Source organism: Canis aureus, chromosome 5, assembly GCF_053574225.1.
Source record: "Canis aureus isolate CA01 chromosome 5, VMU_Caureus_v.1.0, whole genome shotgun sequence".
Taxonomy (NCBI): Eukaryota; Metazoa; Chordata; class Mammalia; order Carnivora; family Canidae; genus Canis; species Canis aureus.
The window spans coordinates 76,000,840-76,023,189 of record NC_135615.1 but is presented as its reverse complement, the minus strand read 5'-3'; the positions used below and the strand labels follow the sequence as shown (position 1 = coordinate 76,023,189).

The window sequence follows — 22,350 nt, the reverse complement described above, 5'->3', positions numbered from 1 at the left end:
GCTCCACAGCAAAATCAGGATGCTTTTACCAGAAGAAAAGGAACATGATTGGGTGAGCATCACAGATGCCTGCAGACTAAGAGTTCTAGAGCCACGTAGGTTTGGGACACCTGGGGTGGCCAAGAGGGACCAGCCTGTGAAAGCCCCTAACTTGTCAGTGCATTATGGGCCTCCAAGCAGTGGACTGAGGATCCAGTGTTTCCCAAACTTATTTAACTACCCTTTCAGCTCTGAGATCCTGTGAGCCTACGGGAAGGACATGGTTTCTGCTTAATTCAGTCTGAGAAGAGACACAACAAAAACACATAAAGAGATGGAGAAGGACCAAGGAAGTGCAGCTCAGGCTATGAGAGCCATCTTGGGAAGAAGTAGAAGCCAGTTTCCTTGGGTCCCTCGGATACCCCCAGTGTTGAATTGTTTTTATATAGTGAAATGAACAAAAGTCAGTTTCCTGTCTGGCCTGGTCCTTTAGTTGGCTTCTATTGGCAGTCTGGCTCTAACCAGGGGCTTCAGTGGGGGCTGGCGGGTCCCTTGGAGGTAACGTGGGCCAGCATTTACATTTTCCAGACAAGGACACACACGCCTGATGAGGGGAAGAAACTCATGACCTTGGGGTCATGCAGTGACGAAGCAGCAGAGCTGGAATTAGAACCCGGCTCAACGTCCTTCCTTTATTCTGCAACACTGCACCTTGCTGGGGCAAAGTCAAGGACAGCCATGGTGGTTTCCATCAGCAGACACCCACCCCCTCCCTCCTCCTACCCTCACCCACACAGCCCACTACCTTCTTAGCTGTCTAGGCCCTCAACATTCCAGGGGAGAGGGAAGAGGGGACAGAGGGTTGGCTTCCTGCCTTACTGTGTGCTAATGACCTGTCTTCTGGGTGGACTGCAAGACCATGTTTGTCTTGTTCACTCTTGATCTAGCACCCAGCCCAGGCCTTGAAGAACTGACAGCTTTCACAGAGAGGGTGGCTGGGTGGGAGGAAGCTCTTTTTTTTTTTTTTTTTTTTATGATAGTCAGAGAGAGAGAGAGAGAGAGGCAGAGACACAGGCAGAGGGAGAAGCAGGCTCCATGCACCCAGAGCCTGATGTGGGATTCGATCCCGGGTCTCTAGGATCGTGCCCTGGGCCAAAGGCAGGCGCTAAACCGCTGCGCCACCCAGAGATCCCTTTTTTTTTTTTTTAAGATTTTATTTATTCATGAGTGACACAGAGAGAGAGGCAGAGACACAGGCAGAGGGAGAAGCAGGCTCCACTTGGGGAGCCCCATACAGGACTCGATCCCGGGTCTCTAGGATCATGCCCTGGGCTGAAGGCGGCTAAACCGCTAAGCCACCGGGGCTGCCCATTGAATAAAGCAGGAGTTGTAAAAGGCCCATCCTGGGCAGGGAAGATTCATATTTGGCTAAGATAGAACATTCTTTGGTGTTTCGCGGTGAAGTAACGCTGGAGGGTGTGTGTGTGGGGGGGGGGGGGACATAGTATAATGTGGTTTAAATGCTGAGGCAAGTGCTCTTTGACCCAGAAGTCCTCCTTCTAAGAATTTATCCCAAGGGAATAATCCTCATAAATGCACAAAAATGCATGTACTTGAATATTCGATCACAACGGTGTTTAATAAAAAAGAAACAGCCTGATTATCCAATAATGGAGAAGCAATGATATAAAATATGGCACATCCAAATGAGGAGTTATTTGGTATTTATTAAAAATGATGGATTGGGGCGCTGGGTGGCTCAGCCAGTTAAGGGTCTGACTTCAACTCAGGTCCTGATCTCAGGGTCCTGGGATCAAGTCTCCAGTAAAGCTCCCTGCTCCCATCCCCTGCAACTCATGCTTTCTTGCTCTCGCTCTCTCTCAAATAAAATCTTTTTAAAAAATGAATTAAATATGCCTGATGGGGGAATGTGTTTATAGTTTCTTAAGTAAAAGAACAGATTATAAAACAGATTATAATCTCTCTTTTATAAAATAAACACATCGTCATTCATATCTGAATTTATGGACAGAAATTTGTTTTGCAAGAACAAGAGAAAAATTTATAGGACCAAAATGTTTGTAGTAGCTAGCTCTGAGTTTTAGAATTACAGGTGGCTTTTCTATCTTGTGGTGCCTGTTATCCTTTCTGTCATTTCTTTATATTTCCTAATTATTGTACAATGAATATATGTTTGAGAATTGTCTTTTAAAGTTAAAAGAATGGGATCCCTGGGTGGCGCAGCGGTTTGGCGCCTGCCTTTGGCCCAGGGCGCGATCCTGGAGACCCGGGATCGAATCCCACGTCGGGCTCCCAGTGCATGGAGCCTGCTTCTCCCTCTGCCTGTGTCTCTGCCTCTTTCTCTTTCTCTCTCTCTCTCTCTGTGTGTGACTATCATAAATAAATAAAAATTAAAAAAAAAAAAAGAAGATGCCATGCTAAAGAATCTGAATCTTATCTTTAAGGTGATGGAAATTAAATGTTTATTAAGTGAAATAATTAAAAATAGCCTAAGCAAATTAGCCAGTTTAAAGAGTCTCATTGAGACCCCTTCCCTTCATAGGAACATGAAGACTCCATTGATTAAAATAGCCAATAGTATCCCCACCTGCGTTTTCTTTTGTAAATTCTGATTTCTGCATGTTGCTTGACTGTACAGGGCTGCAGTGAGTCTGTGCAGTAAGGTAGAGCAGGGCAGGTTTGGGCCTCATCATGTGACTAGTGGACAAAGGACAGTGCCTTCTGGAAGTGTCCAGCTCAGGGCAGTGTTTTGTAAACTAGCATTGACCTTGGGTAGTAAAACTCCAAGAGGAGGTCTGGGGTGTGCTTTGTGGTGGATGTTTCTCTAGTTTTGTTTTGGGACAATGAACTGTGGGGCTTCATCTGTGCCTCCAGGGCCCTTTAGCTTAGACTCAGCTCACATCTGCTCCTCTGAACTTTCTTTACAGGAAAACTTGATCGGCGCCCTTTTGGCAATTTTTGGGCACCTTGTGGTCAGCATTGCACTTAACCTGCAGGTAAGTCTTAGTTGCTAGCACTGTCCATCTGGGGGCTTGGTGGCCAGCGCCGTCCACCTGCGGGCACGGTGGCCAGTGTGTCCGTCTGGGAGCAGAGACGCAGCCAATCGGCCGGGAGTCTGGTGCAGGCCCCAGCTGTCCCTTTCTGTGGGATGTTGCTTCCTCCACTCCTGGGCTGCGCCCTAGGACAGTACCTTGTGCGATGTTCGAGAATCTTTCTTGATTCTTTACCTCCACGTCATCCCCCCATCACCTGTCAAGTCCGATGACAGCACTCTCCGTCTCTTAGAAGTCCCTGGGGTGCCCTGGAGCAGCTGAGCCCACTGGCTTGTCTGAGCTGGCAAGCAGCTGTGGTTTGGAGCAAGCTGATAGACTGAGGAGCTCCTCGGGGCACCCCGGGAACTGCCTCACCTGGTATACAGGTGTAACTGGAAAGCTCTGGGTGTGAATTGGGTGGCAGCCCTCGTGATTAAAGCCCCTGGGGCAGCTTTCAGTCAGAGGGGGAGGGGAGCCAATGGATAAATTCCCTAGGCTTCCAGCCTCTGGTAACTTGGTTCTGAGATGAGTTCAGGGGTTTCCCAGAGGGTCCCCAGTGGGATGAGCCCCATTGCCCAGGGCACTGACTCCCTGACTAGTGCACCCTCCCTTTTCTGGCTCACTTTCCCACCCCCTTACTGTGCCTCCTGGAATCACCTCCCAAATCAACTGCCTCCTCCCAAGTCCTGTCTCAGGGACCACTCTGGGACACCCAAACAGAGACTTGACACCTGCAGACAGGATAAGTCCTCCAGCCACTCCTCTCTACTGGCACTATTCCGTTTCTAGTTGTGGTGAAGTGCTCTCCCTCCCTGGATCAGGACGTGAACATACATGGGTACCTGGTACATCTCGGCTCCCTCGCACGCACATGTGCCAGAGTGGTCCTGTGTGTTTCTCAGGCCACGTGGTCTCTTGGCCACTTGTCTGGTTCATGCTCTTCTTTCTACGACTGGTGTCTCTGCTTCTGTTTCTGCTTCCCTGCATCCTTCATCATGTTCCCTCCCAAATGGCAGCTGTGGTTCTCTAAGCCAACGTGACCGCCTTGCTCTCCTTGGTCACCACCCCATTTTTTGTGTCCCAAGGGCACATTTCCAGAACAAAATCTATTGGCCATACTTGGGCCGAGTATCCACCTGAGGGAGGACAGGGTCCACTAATACCCTGGGCAGCCCAGCAGAGCTCCCATCTCCCCCAACATGGGGTCTCGGGGGCATTGCAGTTAGAGAGAGACATTTAACCTGAAGCTGGTGAACATGGGCATCCTAGACCCTGGCTCCCACTCCAGACTGCACGCTGCTGTGCTTTGCACTAGAAATGCATATCTCCAGGCCTCTCCCACACCTCCCCTGAAGTGGAGATGTGTATTTTTTTCACAGCTTCCTGGGGAGTTTCTGAGGCTTTCCAGCGCCAGTTTGAGAACTGCTGTCCTTAGAGTGACAACCCAGTATTGAGATGGCAACTGCTTGCCTCTCCTCTGAACCAGGACCCCAGAAGAAAACCTGACAAGTCTTCCCAAATAGAAGTGTATTTGGGGGGAGGGGAAGGGCGTAGATTTAGGATGCATACGTCATAGCATCTTTTACCCAAATATCTGGTCAAATTGCTTTCTTTCTCGGATTTCTAGAAGTACTGCCACATTCGCCTGGCAGGCTCCAAGGATCCCCGGGCCTATTTCAAGACCAAAACATGGTGGCTGGGCCTGTTCCTGATGCTGCTGGGGGAGCTGGGTGTGTTTGCCTCCTATGCCTTCGCCCCGCTGTCGCTGATTGTGCCCCTCAGCGCCGTCTCCGTGATAGGTAAGACCGGGCGCCCTGCCATCACTCCTTGGGACCCTCCTGCCTTGCCAGCCGCATACTAGTTCGACAAAGCAGCTTTTGCTTAGTAATGTCATTAATACCTCCAAAGGGTCCATATACACGGTCCCTCTGCTCAACACTTTGCAGATATTAATTCTTCTCATCCTCATTTTTGAGGGTGATACTATCATTATCCCCATTTTACAGATGAGGAAACAGGGGCACAGCGGGGCAGGGCTGAGGCACAGGATGGTCTGGCTCCCTAATCTGTTTAAGATTCAGAGAGTCTATCAGAATTGCTTTCTATTTCTCCTGAGGAAGGAAGATATAAACTTGCACCTTTCATCTGAACAATGTCAAGATAACCCAAGTTTCACAGGGTTCAGACATCTCATAGCTCTAACAGATACCCATTCAGCTAATTCTCTGATCTTTTTACATCACCTGATTCCATCTCCAAAGCATTGTTCACATTCTCACCTGCCATTTCTCAGTGATTTCTGCAATCCCAGAACCAGAGTCTTAGAACTTTTGAACCAATGAAAAGTCAAAGGAGCTTTGATGTCCGTGTTCCACATATCAAGTAGAATTAGGGGAAAAAAATTCTTCTATTCTTAAATAAAAAATGTTAGTAGATTAGTGAACATAGGAGCGGGGACAGTGAACTTGAGTTGAAATGTTTCCTTCCATTTGCTGGCAGGCCCCACACTCTCTTGAACTCTTCCCTGCTTTTAAAGGGGAAAGTGGTATTTTGAGTAGTTTTTTTTCTCTTGGAGTTCAGAGAACCTCTTCTATGGCACGGATGTGTACAGCAACCACACGCCCCTTCCGGGCCCATGGAAGACATCATCAAACAGAGTGTCCCTGAGTGAGAATTCTCAGAGATTCAAGCAGTCTCACCACTTACTAGGACTTGGCAAAGAACCGGAAACCTATTTGCTTTTTCCAATCCCATAAAGAGTCCGTCTTTTTCTTGACCAGGGTTTGTACCCTGGCAGCCCACAAAGATGAGTGAGGTCCTCAGACACACCGTGTTGTTTTCCACATGGTGTTGTTTTAAAAGCTGATCTGATCAGAGAGATGAGGGTCCAGGGGAAAGAGGTAACTGGGTGACAGGCATGAAGGAGGGCACGTGACGGGATGAACACTGGGTGTTATATGCAACTGATGAGTCACTAAATTCTGCCTCTGAAACTAACAACACAGTATGTATTAGCTAAATGAATTTAAATGAAGAATTTTTTTAAAAATTAAAAAAAGGGCAGCCCGGGTGGCTCAGTGTTTAGCGCTGCCTTCAGCCCAGGGTGTGATCCTGGAGACCCAGGATCGAGTCCCTCATCAGGCTCCCTGCATGGAGCCTGCTTCTCCCTCTGCCTGTGTCTCTGCCTCTCTCTCTCTCTCTCTCTCTCTGTGTGTGTGTGTGTGTGTCTCATGAATAAATAAATAAAATCTTTAAAAGATAGATAGATAGATAGATAGATAGATAGATAGATAGAAAGAAATACAACATAATCTGAATGCCTTTAGTTGAGGCAGGTAGCCATCCCCAGTCCCGGCCTTCACTTGCTGACTTGCTGTCCTCTCTGGCCTGCTTTATTGTTGTATTAGTGTATTAGTGAGAAAGGATCAAGGTTCACTGACCTTGGAAAAGTCACCAGAATCTCCCCTTACAATGATAAATAGGTGACCGAGGGACTAAGTGCTTTAAATATTTGCCTCTGAATTGTAATAATTTAGTAATTCAAATAATCAAATTCTTAAAAATAAGAGACTGGAGTTGAATGATGGGTTCTCAGGTATCAGCCACTAGAAATTAAGGGGCCCTCAGAGCTTTTTCAGTCACCCAGGAAAAAAAGAATATTAAAAATAAATAATTATTCAAGTAATAACCACCATTTGTTAGGTACCTATTACTTATCAGTCACTATTCCAGGTACTTTCATGATAATAATGGCTCAGTTATGGAGCAGTTACTGTGTGACACATGATTGACGTGCATTATCTCATTTAATTGCCCTTATAACCCAGAGAAGGAGGTGTTTTCAGTGGTGTACTGATGAATCAACATTCAGAGAGCGGGAGAAAAATGGGAGAAGAAAAAGAAGAGGATGAGGTGGCGGGAGAAGGGAGGGAGCGGGAAAAGAAGAAAGGGGCAGAAAAGTAGGAAAGGATAAAAGGAAGACCTCATTTGTAGTGTTTCTGATTTATATGGCGTAAAGACCATAAAGACTGCCACCGTGGCCACTCATGCCACAGCGGTTTCCTGACTATTTAACTAGCAGCGAGCAGGCCTGAGCTGGATCCAGACTGAGACTCACATGTAGTGACACCCGAGGACAAACAGCCGGAAGACGCAGAGCTGAAATAGGTCTCCAGGTTGGTCCACAGTGACTGCCAGCCCCATCCAGGGCAGTGACCAGGAAGTTTGAGAGGGAGACAGAAGAGCCAGGGCAAAGTGTCAGATAGTCATGGCAGTGGAAGAAGCTAGAGCCCTGGCCTCTGGCAGTCCTTACCAGCTGCATGGTCCCAAGCAGATCCTTCACCTCTCCTAGCCCCAATGTCCCGTTTTTCAAATGGGAATAATAACGGCATCCACCTAAATGGGTAGATGTGCCAGAAATAGCTGTCACACTGCAAGCACTTGACACCAGTGCTCCTGGACTTGTCAGAAATCCTCGGGAAGGCTCAGAGAGGAGCCTAGAACTGAGTTTTGGGGAGTAGGAGGGAGAGGTTAGGAAGTACTTAGGTATAAAGCAAATGAGTTAGCCCTCGGGCCTGGGTAAAGGGACTCCATTGAACTGGTAACAGCCTCACTTTTCTTTTCCTTGTGCTTTTTCTTTTCTTTTTTTTTTTTTCTTTTTATAGCTAGCGCCATCATAGGAATCATATTCATCAAAGAAAAATGGAAACCTAAAGACTTTCTGAGTAAGTTCACCAATTTTAGCCCCTGTTCTTAATTCTGTGCTTGTGCTGTTCGTTCATTACAAAACGAGCTTACCCCAATTTAGGGGTGCCTGGGTGGCTCAGTGCTTGAGTGTCTGCCTTCAGCTCAGGTTGTGTTCCCAGGGTCCTGGGATCGAGTCCCACATTGGGCTCCCCACGGGGAGCCTACTTCTCCCTCTGCCTATGTCTCTGCTTCTCTCTGTATGTCTCTCAAGAATAAATAAATAAAATCTTAAAAAAAAACCCAGCTCACCCCGATATAGAGATCCTCTGTCTCCTGCTCCCCTCTGTGTTCTATATTCCACCCTCATCAGGCTTCTGAGAGCTGGGTTTTTAAATCAGTATTTCCCAAACCTGGTTACACAATAGAATCATCTGTGAGACTTCTGAAAAAGGGAATTTATTTCATTCCATTCCATCAATATTTATTACACATCTATTGTTGGGATTTTAGGAGACCTGATAAAAGGCACTTTCTTTACCTAAAATGAGTTCTAAAGCAAATGGGAAACAAAAACATGGAGGTCAGAAGTTATCATTATTACTTATACAACCTAGATTAGAACATGCAACTTAGGCATGCAGCCAGATGAACTGGCTCACACAGCCAGGTTTGGGAACCACTGTTCTGATCATTGGTATAGGATAAGAGCAAGACGGGGCCAGGAGGCTAAAAGAGAAAAGAATCTTACACTGAAAAAAGCAGACCTACTGCTCAGCAAATATATGATGCCAAGACCAAAAGACTCAGAGTGATTTGCAGTAGTCCTGATGGCAGAGGGTGGAGTACAGGGGTAGCTAGGCTTGGGGCTTCGGCCCCACAAATAGTCTCTGACAGGTCTATGGAATACAATATTAATAGTATTTGGACTGGTCCCTTGGGGCTAGGTTAACTAGCAGATGGGAAATGATAAGGTCATTTTTATAAGGTACATGGTAGGCTCTGAAGGTTTACTTGTGAGGTTTCATTATATTTGTTTTTTTTATATTGCCCAGACAGTAACTCTTTTTTTTTTTTATGATTTTGTTTATTTATTTGAAAGACAGAAAGAGATAGCAAGAGAGAGCACAAGTGGACAGGAAAGGGAGAAGCAGGCTCCCCACTGAGCAGGGAGCCCGTTGCAGGGCTTGATCCCAGGACCCTGAGATCATAACCTGAGCCTAAGGCAGATACTTAACTGACTGAGCCACCCAGGTGCCCCGCCCATAAAGTGATTCTGACTTTCAAACCTTCCCCATAAAATGTACTCAAACCACAGTGCAGTAGCAGAATGGCTACCATGAAGGAGAAGAAAAAGGCAGTCTTAACTCTGATACGCTCCCAGTGGGAGTGGAAATTGGTGCAACCAGCTTGTAAAACCATTTGATAGTAACTACTAAGCTGAACGTCCATGTATCCCCTGACCCAGGAATTCCTGCTCCAAGTTTTATACCCAACAGAAATTCAAACAGTATGTTTTCCAAATGACATGCACAAGGATGCTCATAGCAACGTTACTTGATATAATCCCGGGAGTATTTAAACACCCATCAGCATCAGAATGGATAAATTGTGTCACACACCATACAGGCATGAGACACCTACCCTCCACGCCAGGATTCAGATGAATCTCACAAACTCACAAACATAGGTGAACACAGACGCAAGAAACCATACAGTACGAGTCCACTTAGAGAAAGTACAAAACCAGGCAAACTGTCAGGGCTGGTAGAAGTCAGGGTCATACCCCGGTGCTGCGGCCTAGTGACTGGAAGGGGGCACAAGTGAGGATGTTGGGATCCTGCTAACGTTCCCTTTCTTGATCTGGGTGCTGGTTACATGGATATGTTCACTTTGTGAGAATTCATTGAGCACTTTTTAGTATACATGCCACATCTCACTAAAATTTTTTAATATTAAATGTTATTTTTTTAAATAACAATAAGTGAGGTGACCTGCTATTTGGGGTGTTTCTTCACTTTAAAAATTAGATTATCATGTGTTGCCCTAAAAACACATCCAGGGGATCAGGGGGTGCCTCCTGAGTGGCTCAGTTGGTTGGGCATCTGCCTTTGGCTCAGGTCATGATCTCAGGGATGGAGCCCTGCATTGGGCTCCCTGCTCAGTGGGGAGCCTGCTTCTCCCTCTCCTTCTGCTACTCCCCCTGCTTGTGCTCTCTTTCTGTCAACTATATAAATAAAGTCTTTAAAAAAAAGAAAGAAAAAAGAAACACATACGGGCCTGAAGCCTACTTCTGCAGTGAGCCTGTGATAGCCTCCCTCCTTCCCCACAGGGCGCTACGTCTTGTCCTTCGTTGGCTGCGGTTTGGCCATTGTGGGCACCTACTTGCTGGTGACATTCGCACCTAACAGTCACGAGAAGATGACGGGCGAGAACATCACCAAGCACCTCGTGAGCTGGCCTTTTCTCTTGTACATGGTAAGAGAAGCCACTGGTCCTGCCCGAGATAGCAGGAAGGAGTATCAAGTCGTAGGCTTGGAGAACCTGAGTGTCCAGCAGTAGGGAATTTGAGAGAATTGGGGCATATTTCACAGCACTAAAGACCGTGCTTTGTGGGAAGTATTCGTTCATGGGAAGTGCTTTTTTCACTTATGTTCTGAGTAATGTCTAAATCTGCATAAATAATATAATTATAGTTTTTAGAGATACTGCAGGTATGTAGATATGATGTAACACTGAAGGACTGGATGAAAACATAGAAATCCCATCCATAGTTGTCTCTGGGAGCTGGAATTATGATTGAGTTTTCATTCCACCTTTGTCTTTATGCATCATCTGAAATTTCTACAGTGAGCATGTAAGACTTTTATGGTAAGAAAAACAGTTAAAATTTTAAAAAGTCATAGATGTGTTATTTATTTTTTCCGGGTATCACACAGCTGATAGAAGCTGATAGAAGCTGATAGAAACACAGGAGACACTGGAAACAGTCTCATAGACTTTCAGCCCCAGTTCTGTTCCATGTTAGGTCTACAGATAAACTGGTTGAGGAAGCACGTAAAGTATTTGATCCAGCTACTGCTATATATTCTTGTTCCGTGCCAGGCACTGTGCAAGACACTTTCTTACATATCGTCCCAGATTCTCCCAACCACTCTATAAGGTAAATGTTTTTCTCCCTGTTTTATGGATGAGGCAACTGAAGCTCACAGAGGTTGGCTGACTGCCCAGAGTCCCCAGGAGAGCAGAGCTGGATTCAAAGCTGGCTTCAGGGCCCACCATCCTTCACCATGGTCTGGTGATGAAGGTGATCACTCTTGTTGCTCTGACTTAAGCAGTCTGGCACCACTCTAAAGACTGAGAAGGTCCTGTTTTCTTAGTTGGCTCACAAGGCAGAAGATAGATTTCCCCAGGATTGAAACTGCATCATCTCCTGACCCCTTGCCAGCCCCCGCGAGCCCCTGGTGGGCATGGAGACATGGCTATAGGACAGAACCAGAGAGCCTCCTTCTTTGGAAAAAGCTTAATCCCAGAAAACAGACTTTCCTCTCAGGGAGGCCTGGGCTACAGTCTGTTGTGTGCTGTGTGGCCTTGGCCACGTCACCTAGTTGGGAGCTCTGCCTCCTTCTTGATGAGCTGGTGCAAGTCACTGGACCAGGACTGGCACCTAGTACATGCGAGGCTATGTAGAAATCAGCCAGCACTTGGCAGATGCCCAGTGACCAACTCAATTTGTCTTCCTTCCTTGTGTCTGGCTGTACCTGGACTCGGCGGGGTGGGAGGAGGGGGGCGGGTAGGCGGGGATCACTGTTAAATTGAATACAACCTGAGGCAGTGTCGAATTCAAAGTCCTTTTATTACTTGTCACCAGTAAGGAGACAGGCAGATAGCTGTCAGAGCACTGTCTCCTCTTGGGGTTAGGGCAGGAAGTTTTTATGCAATGTCCTGGGGGCAGCAGCAGCAGCTTGATACACTAAGGAACTTAGACATTTTCTGTTACTTAGGCGCTTTGGTTCAACTGTGCATGCTTAGCTGGTGCATACATCACCGCATGTTCAAAAAATGGCAGAAAACCCCTCCCATAGGCTAAAGGTAACTTGAGGGCAACTCAGGAGGCTGCTGTGCAGGCACTGATTTCCAGTGTGGCTCCCGCAAAGGGGTATCCAGTGGAAGCCCTGGCCAAACCTCTCCCTGGGGGGAGCTGTTTGTTCACATTGTTTCCCTGCCTCTGTCCCTTCCCCTGCTCCCTCCCCCTGATGGCTCTCAGCCCTCTGATTGAGCAACTTCTGTTGTACCCCAATGCTGCCAGCTGGAGAGATTTGGCCAAATCAAATTCAGTAAATATTTATTATCTGCTAGGTGCCAAATACTGCGTATATCAGACGGACGGTAGGTACGCTTGTGAGCATAGCGTCACAGAGAGTGGAGAGAGTTGTCCAGTCACGGGGTTGTTCACCTGAAACTAATGTGACATTGCGTGTCAGCTATACTTCAAGAAAGAAAGACAGGAAGGAAGGAGGGAGGGATGGAAGGAGGGAAGGGGAGGAAGGAGAGTAGGAGGGAGAGAGGAGGAAAGGAAAGACAGAGGGAAGGAGGGAGGAGAGAAAGAGAGGAAGGGAGGGAGGGAGGGAGGGAGGGAGGAGACACGCTCCCAGAACTCGAGGATGCATACACAGCCATCCTGCAGTAGAAGGCCCAGCGCTATTCCAGCACCACATTTAAGCATCATGAGGAATGGTTGGAAAACCAGGCCTCCTTAGTGCACGCTCGATGGTTAAGAATGTTGATGAGCAACTCATCTACTCCATCGTGTGTTCTGCAGCAATTAAAGATAATTATGACACCGTCATAAAATACGAGAATTGTTTTTGGTGACTTAAAACAGCCCAATACAAAACTGTGCATCGACTATGATGATGAATAGATAAAACACGTTCACTGCAACAAAGATGGGAAGGAACAGGAAAATGAAAACAGCTGGTGTCTTTAACGGTATCTAATTATGAGGAATTTAAAAACTTTTTAGAATGCCCATTGATGTTTCTGCGTTGGTTTTCATGATAAAGAAACTCCGGTGGGAGGTTGGGGTAGGCACTTGGAGCTGAGCCCCATCAAGGTTTCCTGCTGTCTCCTGCTGGGTGCTGGCGCTGGCCTAACTTCAAGCCCTTGAGGGGTAACGAGGAGGGTCTTTTAAGGCAAGGAGGGAACACTCTCTTCACAGTTGCAGTGATTCTACTGACTGAGCCCCTTCTAATCCCCGTTTCCTAGGCCTCCTGCTTTTAGGCTTTGTCGCCTGGTGGGAAAGCGTACAGGCCCAGGAGCCACACCATCCAGGTTCAGATCCAGCTCTGCCCTTTTATTGGCTGAGAATTGTGATAGTGCCTGCTTCGTAGAATTGTTCTGCTGATTGAATGAGCCCTAGTACGGAGGGCTCTGTATTTAAAAGTATTAGCTGGGATCATGGCCCTGAAAAGTAAGAATCCTTATCTGTCTTTCACGGAGGAGGTAACTGAGGTTTGAGCAGTTAAGCGACTTACCCAAGGTCGCACAACCATTTTAGAAGCAGATCCAGTATCCAACTTGGGCCTCCCTGACTCCAAATGCCCTTGTCTTTCTACCCTACCGAGCCACACATGTTGGAGGCTTGGTTAGGGGATGAGGGTGTGTATACCTGTCCACTTAGACCAGGGAGCTCCTCTGCTCAGTGAACAAGTGTCTCCCTCTTTGACCTTCAGTTTTAATGGGGTTACCACAGAGGAGCAAAAGCAGGAAGAAACCTTCTCAGCCCAATGGATCCTGGCCATCTAAGATGAGATGGAGGGGGTGCGTGTGAGGCCAGCATATTACCCCCAAAGCTCCAAGGTGAACTCCTTGTTGGTGTTACCCAGGGAAGGGGTAGAGTTTCCCTCTGAGTGCATTCAGAGTTCCCTCCTTTTCCCCTCGGGTGTCGATCAGTAGTTTGGGAAATGCTGGATGTATCAGCAGCCTTTCAAGCCTGACTCTCAGCATAAACTCCCGCACAGCCCACCAGCATCTCCCGGTCTTGCCCAGGTCCTCGGCCCCCTCCCCGCTGACCGCCCCTCTTGCTGCTTTCGTCCACAGCTCGTGGAGATCATCCTGTTCTGCCTGCTGCTGTACTTCTACAAGGAGAAGAACGCCAACAACATCATCGTGATTCTTCTCCTGGTGGCCTTACTCGGTAAGTGGGGGTCTGAGGGATCCAGGTTTGCCACCATCAAGGGGCGCCACTAGGTCCCCGCTGACCGGAGGGCCTTCCATCAGTTCCATCAGTTCTGTAAGGCCGCTGACTGCGTTCAGTGTCTTTTGCTCAAATCCCGAGAGGCCCCTAAGTGCCAGGGACGGTGCTGGAAACTGGGCACGGCGGTGAACGAGCCAGAAGGCCCCCCGGCCTTGGGGATGGGGGCTCCGGTCTGAAGGGAGGATTGGCCGGCAGGCAAGTAGACAGTTGCAGAGGTGCTAGATGAGTCGGGGCAGTGAGGATGCCGGTGAAGAGGAGGGAAGCAGAGTAAGGGTGAGGTGGGGCAGGAGTCCTTCCAGAGAAGACAGAGGCAGGGCAGGCCCCAGCAACCCAGCCCTTGGGGCTTCAGTGAACCTGTTAGGCTGGGAACGAGTTCTGGAGTCAAAAGCAGGAACTGCTTGTGCTCCCTCACTTTTTTGCCTCTCCTTCCAGAAGGATGAGTTCAGTGTGGCAGATGGCTCCTCCATCAGACTGAGGCGAGGCCTGGCCCCCCATGGGGTTTGATACGCTAACTAGAGCTATGAGAGGTGCTCGTGCCTCCCAGCGAAGAGGTGGGGGGAACCCCACTGCTGCCTCCTGGGGACTCTGTGGCCTCAGGCTGGTGACTCCTTACCGTGTAAGCCGCACTGTCCTCTAAAAATAGGCACAGGAGAACACCCAAATCTCAGGGGGGAGAGCAGGCTTTAGTGAGAGGGGCACGAGTGCCCGAGACATGTGGCGGGTCTTCTGTCCTTCCTATACCGAGCCCCCACTCCAGTGACAGGCCCTCAGCCACTCCAGTGACAGACAGGGGCCATTGTAGGACAAGATTCCATTATTTAGATTTATTTTTAAAGATATTTTATTTATTTATTTATTCATGAGAGACACAGAGATGGAGGCAGAGGGAGAAGCAGGTTCCCTGCAAGGAGCCTGATGTGGGACTCGATCCCAGGACCCTGGGATCACAACCTGAGCTGAAGACAGATAGATGCTCAACCACTGAGCCACCCAACTCCCTGATTTTTTTTTTTAAACTGCTCTATTGAGATATAATTTACATACCATAAAATTTACCTCTTTAAAGTATACAGTATAAACAGAACCCTATAATACGTGGCTTTTTTGTGACTGGCATCTTTCACCGAGCATAAAGCTTTAGTGGTTTGTCCCTTGAGTAGCTTATATCGGGGGTCCATTCCTTGGTGATTTTTCAAGAAGATTGGAAGGTCACGGTCCCCAAATGTCCTCCCTGGTGAGTAGGAAGGCCAGAAGGCTCTAAGGGCACCCTCCTTCTGTCCCCTTCTCACTAACAGAGACACCCTCATGAAAGTGTCTGTTGTAACTACTGATGTTTGGAAGCTGTCATCTAGGTCCCTGGGCGGTCCAGAAGCCACTGTGTGTGGTGGACTGTTGGCAAGAGGGAAAACCAATAGAAACCGAGAAAAATAGGAAAGCACAACATTTCAGCCGGAATGAGGGGCTTCATTTGTACCTGTACTTGGGGGTGGTTTCTCTTAACTCCTGCTTTGGCAGGGGGTTCTGACGATTTAGTTAATCATTTCTGCACCACTGAGTAAAGCAGTGGCCCCCACAGTGAGGTGAGCAGTGATATTTCCTGCATATTTTTATAATGTGCAAATCATACAAGCACAGTATTATATGAGTAGCCCTTTAAGATGCACAGACACGAATATTTTGAAAAGTATGTGCATGCATGTGCATAGGGGTAGGATTCAAAAACATTCAGAGACCTCTGTCTCATGAAATATTTTTAAAAATACAAGTGAGTGAGCATTAAAAACATTTTTTTTAAGATTTTATTTATTCATGAGAGACACAGAAAGAGCCAGAGACCTGGGCAGAGGGAGAAGCAGGTTCCCTACGGGGAGCCCGATGCGGGACTCAATCCCAGGACCTCAATCATGCCCTGAGCCAAAGACAGACGCTCAACCACTGAGCTACCCAGGTGCCCCCCAATTTTTTTTTAAATAGAGAGAGAGAGAGAGAGCGCTCTTTACACACCACATGTTTTTTTCCCTGTGATTGCCAGGAGAATGATACTCAAAGGAAGTTCATTTATCCATTTAACGATTCTTTTGACATTCCAGGCAAAGCGCCGTCCCTCTGCTATTCAGAAACTTAGACTCAATGCCTTTTCTTGCTGGAGTTCAGAGGTGACATTTGGAAGCATCTGTTGGTATTTTGCTTGCCTCTCTTCTTGGATGTAGCACAGAGCAGGCAACTCATGGAAGGAGCATGAGATCTGATGCAGATGGCATCTTTGTCATCACCAGGGTGGCCCCCTCCATTTTTTTCACCAAGTCCTTAGGAGTCATAAACTGACTTCCAGGGTGTAACTCCCTCCCTTCGTCCTCGTTCACCTTCTGCAGGCTCAATGACGGTGGTGACAGTGAAGGCCGTGGCTGGGATGCTCGTCCTGTCCATACAGGGGAACCTGCAGCTCGATTACCCCATCTTCTACGTGATGTTCGTGTGCATGGTGGCCACTGCTGTCTACCAGGCTGCGTGAGTGGCAAGTTCTTTTCCTGCTGGGCCTCTCCTCATGGGTCTCTGCCCTTTCTTGGGCCTGATTTCATGTGTTTTTGAAGCTGTAGGGAAAGCAAAACATATAGACACAGCCTGACACCAAAGTTCAGTGTCTACTGTAGAGAGAGGGGCCGCTGAGTTGTCACATGGAGGGACTCTGTGCAGCTTGAAAGACAAAGCCTGGAGTGGATGTGTTTTTCTCTCTGCCTCAAACTGTGAGAAGTGCGAGATCAGAGGTGGCCTCACTTCCCCTCTGCTCCAAGGCAGGCATCTGTTTCAGGGACTCTAGAAGAAGCTGTGCAGTCCCCATGAGGCACCTATTTGTCCGCTAGGTGGGAAACAGCAAGTTGTCATTTCTTATCCTCAAGAAGTCTTCCCCAAGAGTGAGATGATCATTTCTGTCTCAGAACTGGTAGTCCTGAGGGTAGACCTGGGCCTTGTCCCCATCTGAGACCCAGTGCCCAACAGAGTGTCTGAGAGGGCCTGGATGGCCCTGCTGCACACGAGGCTGATTGATCCTGGGCAGGGCAGGCCCCAGGCTCTGGTGGCCTGGGCTCACCGTCCTCCAGCAGTGGCCTCGAGCAGTTTGGAGTGACCGCTGCTGTGGGGGTACCAGTGGAAGCTGCTCACACACCCTACTTTCACATGAACTTAAATTCATTTGACTCCCACAAAACCCCTTTGAAGCAGATGATACCATCCTCATTTTGCGTTTGAGAAACCAAAGGGGCAGGGCAGAGGTGTGAACCCAGGCATCAGGCTCCCCAACCCACGCCCTACACCCCTCCACTCCAGGCCTCTGCCTCAGCTTCTCTAGGATCAGATTCCTTGTCCACAAGTGAGAATAACAACAGCCCCTTCCTAAAAGAAGCATGAAGCTCTCAGAGCTGTTCCCAGGATAACCTCCCAAAAATCCCAGCCTCTTTTATGATTATGTAACTATTATTATATTGATTATTACTGTCCTGAGTCCTATACAGAGATTCTGGTCATCACTCCTGAGCCCACCCAGCACCGGGCTCTGTGCTGAGCACTCCAGGGTTACAGAGGTGAATCCAACGCCTCGCCTGCCTCCTGGGGAGCATCTCACTCACCCTGTCAGCACACATCCACACATCCACCGAGGGCCTCCTGTTGCCAGGCCCATGGGCTTCCCGCACACAGAGGCAGGACCAATAGTCACCATCCTTGGGGCTCTCCTAGTCCTGTAAACAGACAAATACAATGGAGTGGGAAATATGTCACTGTAAGGCAACTAGTAGTAATACCTAAAATGCTACACAGAGGATGAACAAAGAATATATTCTGAAATGAGGGATTGTGTATCCTAGATGGAGAGAGTGGGAATGATTCTAATTTTCTTTCTCCCTTTTTCCTGCATTTATTGTAGTGAGCACATGATTCTTTCAGGAAGAAGAGTATTTGTTTTAAAAAAATAATAATAACAAAAAAAATAATGACAGTGACAGGCAAAATGTGATAAGTGCTGTATGAGTTTTTTGGACTGTTTGTGAGAACAGGATGGCCCTTCGTAGGGGGTTGGGGACACAGGGGACACTGATGTGAGGACAAAGGCATTTCAGGTGACAAGAACCGCGTGGTCAGAAGTGTGAGGCCGGCAGGACATGGCCGCTGTGTGGGGAACAGGCTGTGTGTCCAAGGGAAAATGGGAGTGAAGTGTGGACCCAGGACCCAGAGATGCAGTGGGGTGGCATCCTTCTTTCATGTGCTGTCTTCATATTTCAAGCTAAGCCTACTGTCACCAGCTCTCACTTCAGCCTTTCTGACACGCCCACTGACCAGAGTGTTCTTGTATTGAAGGTTTTTAAGTCAAGCCTCACAGATGTACGACTCCTCTTTGATTGCCAGCGTGGGCTACATTCTGTCCACTACCATTGCCATCACAGCAGGTAAGGGTGGTGACTACTAGATTTCCATCTCCTACCCTAGCAGCAGGGACGTTACCCCAATGTGGAGGGATGAGGCCCTGTCAAAAGGCCAGTTCTGCCGACATGTTTTACCTGTCAGAGTTGTATGTGTCTTCAGAAGAAAGTACAGAATTTTGACCCAGAGAGACCTGGGTTTGCACCCCAGCACAGACATACAGCTGTGTGGCTCTAGGAAAATCACTTAACCTCCTTGAGCCTCGGTTCCATGTTCACGAAATAGGAGTAATAACACTCACCTCCCAGAATTGAAATATGTGCAATATGTACCTAGTACAGCTTGTACAAGATTTCTTTTTTTTTTTTTAAAGATTTCATTTATTTTTTCATGAGAGACAGGGACATAGGCAGAGGGAGAAGCAGGCTTCCTGCAAGGAGCCCAATGCAGGACTCGATCCTGGATCCCAGGATCAGGACCCGAGCCAAAGGCAGACGCTCAACCGCTGAGCCATCCAGGCATCCCTGTACAGAGTTTCTTTAACGATTTTTTTGCTACCGTCTACTAGCTCCACTGTCTAAGCGACCACAGATTTCTTCTCTACAATTTCTAGAGGTCATGACATATGAAGCATCTGCAGTGTAATAGGTGCTGGGTAACCTGTCATCATTTTTATATTCCCCCTTTCTTCTACTCCACCACTACTTTTAGGTGGGTAGAGTAGCTTCAGAGGCTGCAAGCCTATCAGAATGTATTGGTTTTTAAAGGTAATGAAGACTAAAATCTTTAAAGTGAAAAGACCAGTAAGAGCCAGAGTGTGCCTCCCTTTGAGGAAAGCCTGGCCCTAAAGCCATATGTTTTGCGCTTTAGACAATCATGCCCAAATCCTGCTCACAGAGGCAAGAACAAGATAGGCACATGGCCTTCCAGGGCCTGTGCTGTGAGCAGTACTGTGGATCCAGTGGGGCATTGACCCAGAGCAGCCAGAAAGTGGACCCAGTGTGAAGATTTAGGTCATGGTCAAGACCCTGAGTCCAGTCAAGGTTGAAAGGAATAGCCAATAGTACAATGGAGGCAGAAGCTGGGTGGGAATCAGGAGCTGAGGATACACCACGAAGCCCCTAGAGGTGAAATGAGTCCAGATAGACACTGGCTACAGGGCACTTGAGGGTCGCAAGCGCTTGTCACTCTAACGTCATAGGAGTGGGCCTGCAGGCCTGCCATCTGCTGACCATGCAAGGTTAGAAGGCTCTGATAGCTTAACACGAAGCCTTGCTTTTCCATCTTAAGAAAGATGGGACGGGATCGAGTCTCACGACAGGCTCCCTGCAGGGAGCCTGCTTCTCCCTCTGCCTGTGTCTCTGCCTCTCTCTCTCTGTGTCTCTCATGAATAAATAAATAAAATCTAAAAAAAAAAAAAAAAAAAAGAAAGATGGGAGAGGGATGCCTGGGTGGCTCTAGGGTTGAGCATCTGCCTTTGGCACAGGGCGTGATCCTGGAGTTCCAGGATCAAGTCCCACATCAGGCTCCCTGCTTGGAGCCTGCTTCTCCCTCTGCCAATGTCTCTGCCTCTCTCTCTCTCTCTCTCTCTCTCTCATGAATAAATAAATAAAATCTTAAAAAAAAAAAAAAGAAAGACTAGAGAGTGGGGTCTGGGTCACTCAGTTGGTTGAGCATCAGACTCTTGATTTTGGCTCAGATCCTACTCTCAGGGTCCTGGGATTGAGCCCCCTCATCGGGCTTCCTGCTCAACACCCAGTCTTCTTAACACGTTCTCTCTCTCTTCTGCTTGCCCTTCCCTACCCCATTCACTCACGCACACACGTGCACCCTCTCTCTCTCTCTCTTTCCCTCTCTCAAATACATAAATAAATCTAAAAATAAAAACAAAAACCATGGGTGAAGGTGTGTGTAAAACCTGGTAAATAAAGTCTGCAGTTTAATTCCTACAATGTTTCATTAGGGGAGGCTGGATGCACGGTCCATGAAAACTCCCTATTTTTGTGAGTCTAATATTATCTCAAAATAAAAAGTTAAGAAAAAAAAGATGAAGGTAAGAAGGGTATAGAAGGAAAAAGAAAAGATAATCTGTCCCCCTAAATGGCTTTTATTCCATTCTTCTAATGTGGACCCTGCTGGTCATCATGTTTCTGAGCACTTTGGTTTCCTGCAGGGAAGAGAGCTTACCGAATCCTAGACAGACTGGCAAGGAGGTGATTTGAAAATAGCTCACCTGTATTTTCTATTATCTGCTGCTCCAGGTGCAGTATTTTACCTGGACTTCATTGGGGAGGATGCACTGCACATCTGCATGTTTGCACTGGGGTGAGTTCCTGTTCTCTGGCCACATGAGGTGGTTTGCACTGTGGTGGTTGCCTATCTGTCCTCACTACTGCTTCCGCCTCTCAGGAGACCCTCTAGAGCCAGGGGAGCAGCCAGGACTCAGAGCTTTGTCCCCCAGAGATAAATGAGCATTTTACTCCCCAAAGGGCTTTATCTCCTTCCCCATTCTTTTCTTTGGGCTTTAATCTCTCTGTCACTTCTAAAATATCCCATTTTGACACATGAAAAGACTCTCAGCCTCACCCCAGATCACAGAAATACATTTTGAAGCCACATGAGATGCCATCATTTTGCAAAAACTAACAAGATTGATAATATCTGTGTTGGCAAGAAGACAAGGAGACCAGCTCACTGCCACACTGAGCAGATCTTTAATACCAGAGGGCAATTTGACAATGTCAATAAAAATTGTAAATGAGCAATGTTTGATGCAGCCTTCCAAATGGGACACAAAGACACATGGATGAAGCTGTTTATTAATTTAAAAATTAATTGTGTAAATAAATAATTAGAAGTAGCCTAAATGCCCAGCAGTAGGATACAGTTAAATAAATTATGGATGTTCATATAATAAAGTCCCATGCTGTCATTTTGAAAAATCGAGGCCAGTCTATAGATACATCAAACCATGTCTAGGATACATTAAATGGAAAAAATTAGATTTTTTTAAATGTATAGTCTACCCTATGATCTAGAAGTAATGCATCTAGATATATATCCCAAAGAAATGTATAATACATATATTGACAAAATGACTTCTACCTGAATATTTATAACAGCTTTATTCATCATATACTCAAATTGGTTACAACCCAGATGTCTATCAACAGGAGAGATGATATAGCCTATTCAGACAATGGATTCAATATAACAATTAAAAATAATGAACTACTAATACATACAATAAAGTGAATGAACCTTAAAAACATTTACAAGTGAAAGAAACCAGGGTACACACTGTATGATTTAACTTACAAGAAGTTCAAGAACAGGATGGGGTACCTGGGTAGCGCAGTTAAGTGCTCAACTATTGGTTTCAGCTCAGGTCATGAGATTGAGCCCTGGGTCAGGCTTTGCACTCACTGGGCAATCTGCTTGAGATTTTCTCCCTCTCCCTCTGCCCCACCCATCTCTCTCTCTCTCTCTCTCTCTCTCTCTCTCTCTCTCTCCCAAATAAATAGATAGATCTTTTAAAATATAAAATAAAGAAGTTCAAGAATAGGCAAATCAAGTATTGGGTGATAGAGATCAGAATAGTGGCTTCCTCTGGGTTAGCATGGATTGGGAAGGGCACCCCTCTGGGGTGGAGGGGATGGAAATGTCTTCTCTGTTGACCTAGGTGGTAATCACAAAAGTATACACACAGGTACGATTAATCAAGCACTACATTTAGGGTTTATGCATGTAAACAACACCTCAGTTTTTAGAAAGTGTTCCTATTTAAGTTCTAGGAGAAAGGGGGGGAAATGACTCTAGAGAAATATACACCTACCTGGGGGAGTGGGACCAGGGGGAGTTCAGGGACTTTCTAACTTTTTCTTACTCTCCTCCTGTATTGATTGCATAAAGAACTTTTTTTATTTTAAAAAAAATGTTTTTTTTAAGGCAAGGTTCTAAGAT

The 22,350-nt window shown here is 47.1% G+C and overlaps 1 protein-coding gene across 3 annotated transcripts in view; it reads left to right on the top strand.

Annotated features, from left to right (window-relative positions):
• NIPAL3 (NIPA like domain containing 3) overlaps positions 1-22,350 on the top strand; it is a 53,728-nt gene that overhangs the window by 22,272 nt on the left and 9,106 nt on the right. For all 3 annotated transcript variants that reach the window (XM_077899111.1, XM_077899112.1, XM_077899113.1), the window contains exons 3-10: positions 2,928-2,996; positions 4,660-4,831; positions 7,697-7,756; positions 10,048-10,193; positions 13,818-13,914; positions 16,347-16,482; positions 18,325-18,413; positions 20,649-20,712. In XM_077899111.1, coding sequence (XP_077755237.1) covers positions 2,928-2,996; positions 4,660-4,831; positions 7,697-7,756; positions 10,048-10,193; positions 13,818-13,914; positions 16,347-16,482; positions 18,325-18,413; positions 20,649-20,712 — 833 coding nt within the window. The remainder of the gene's footprint in view (positions 1-2,927; positions 2,997-4,659; positions 4,832-7,696; positions 7,757-10,047; positions 10,194-13,817; positions 13,915-16,346; positions 16,483-18,324; positions 18,414-20,648; positions 20,713-22,350) is intronic.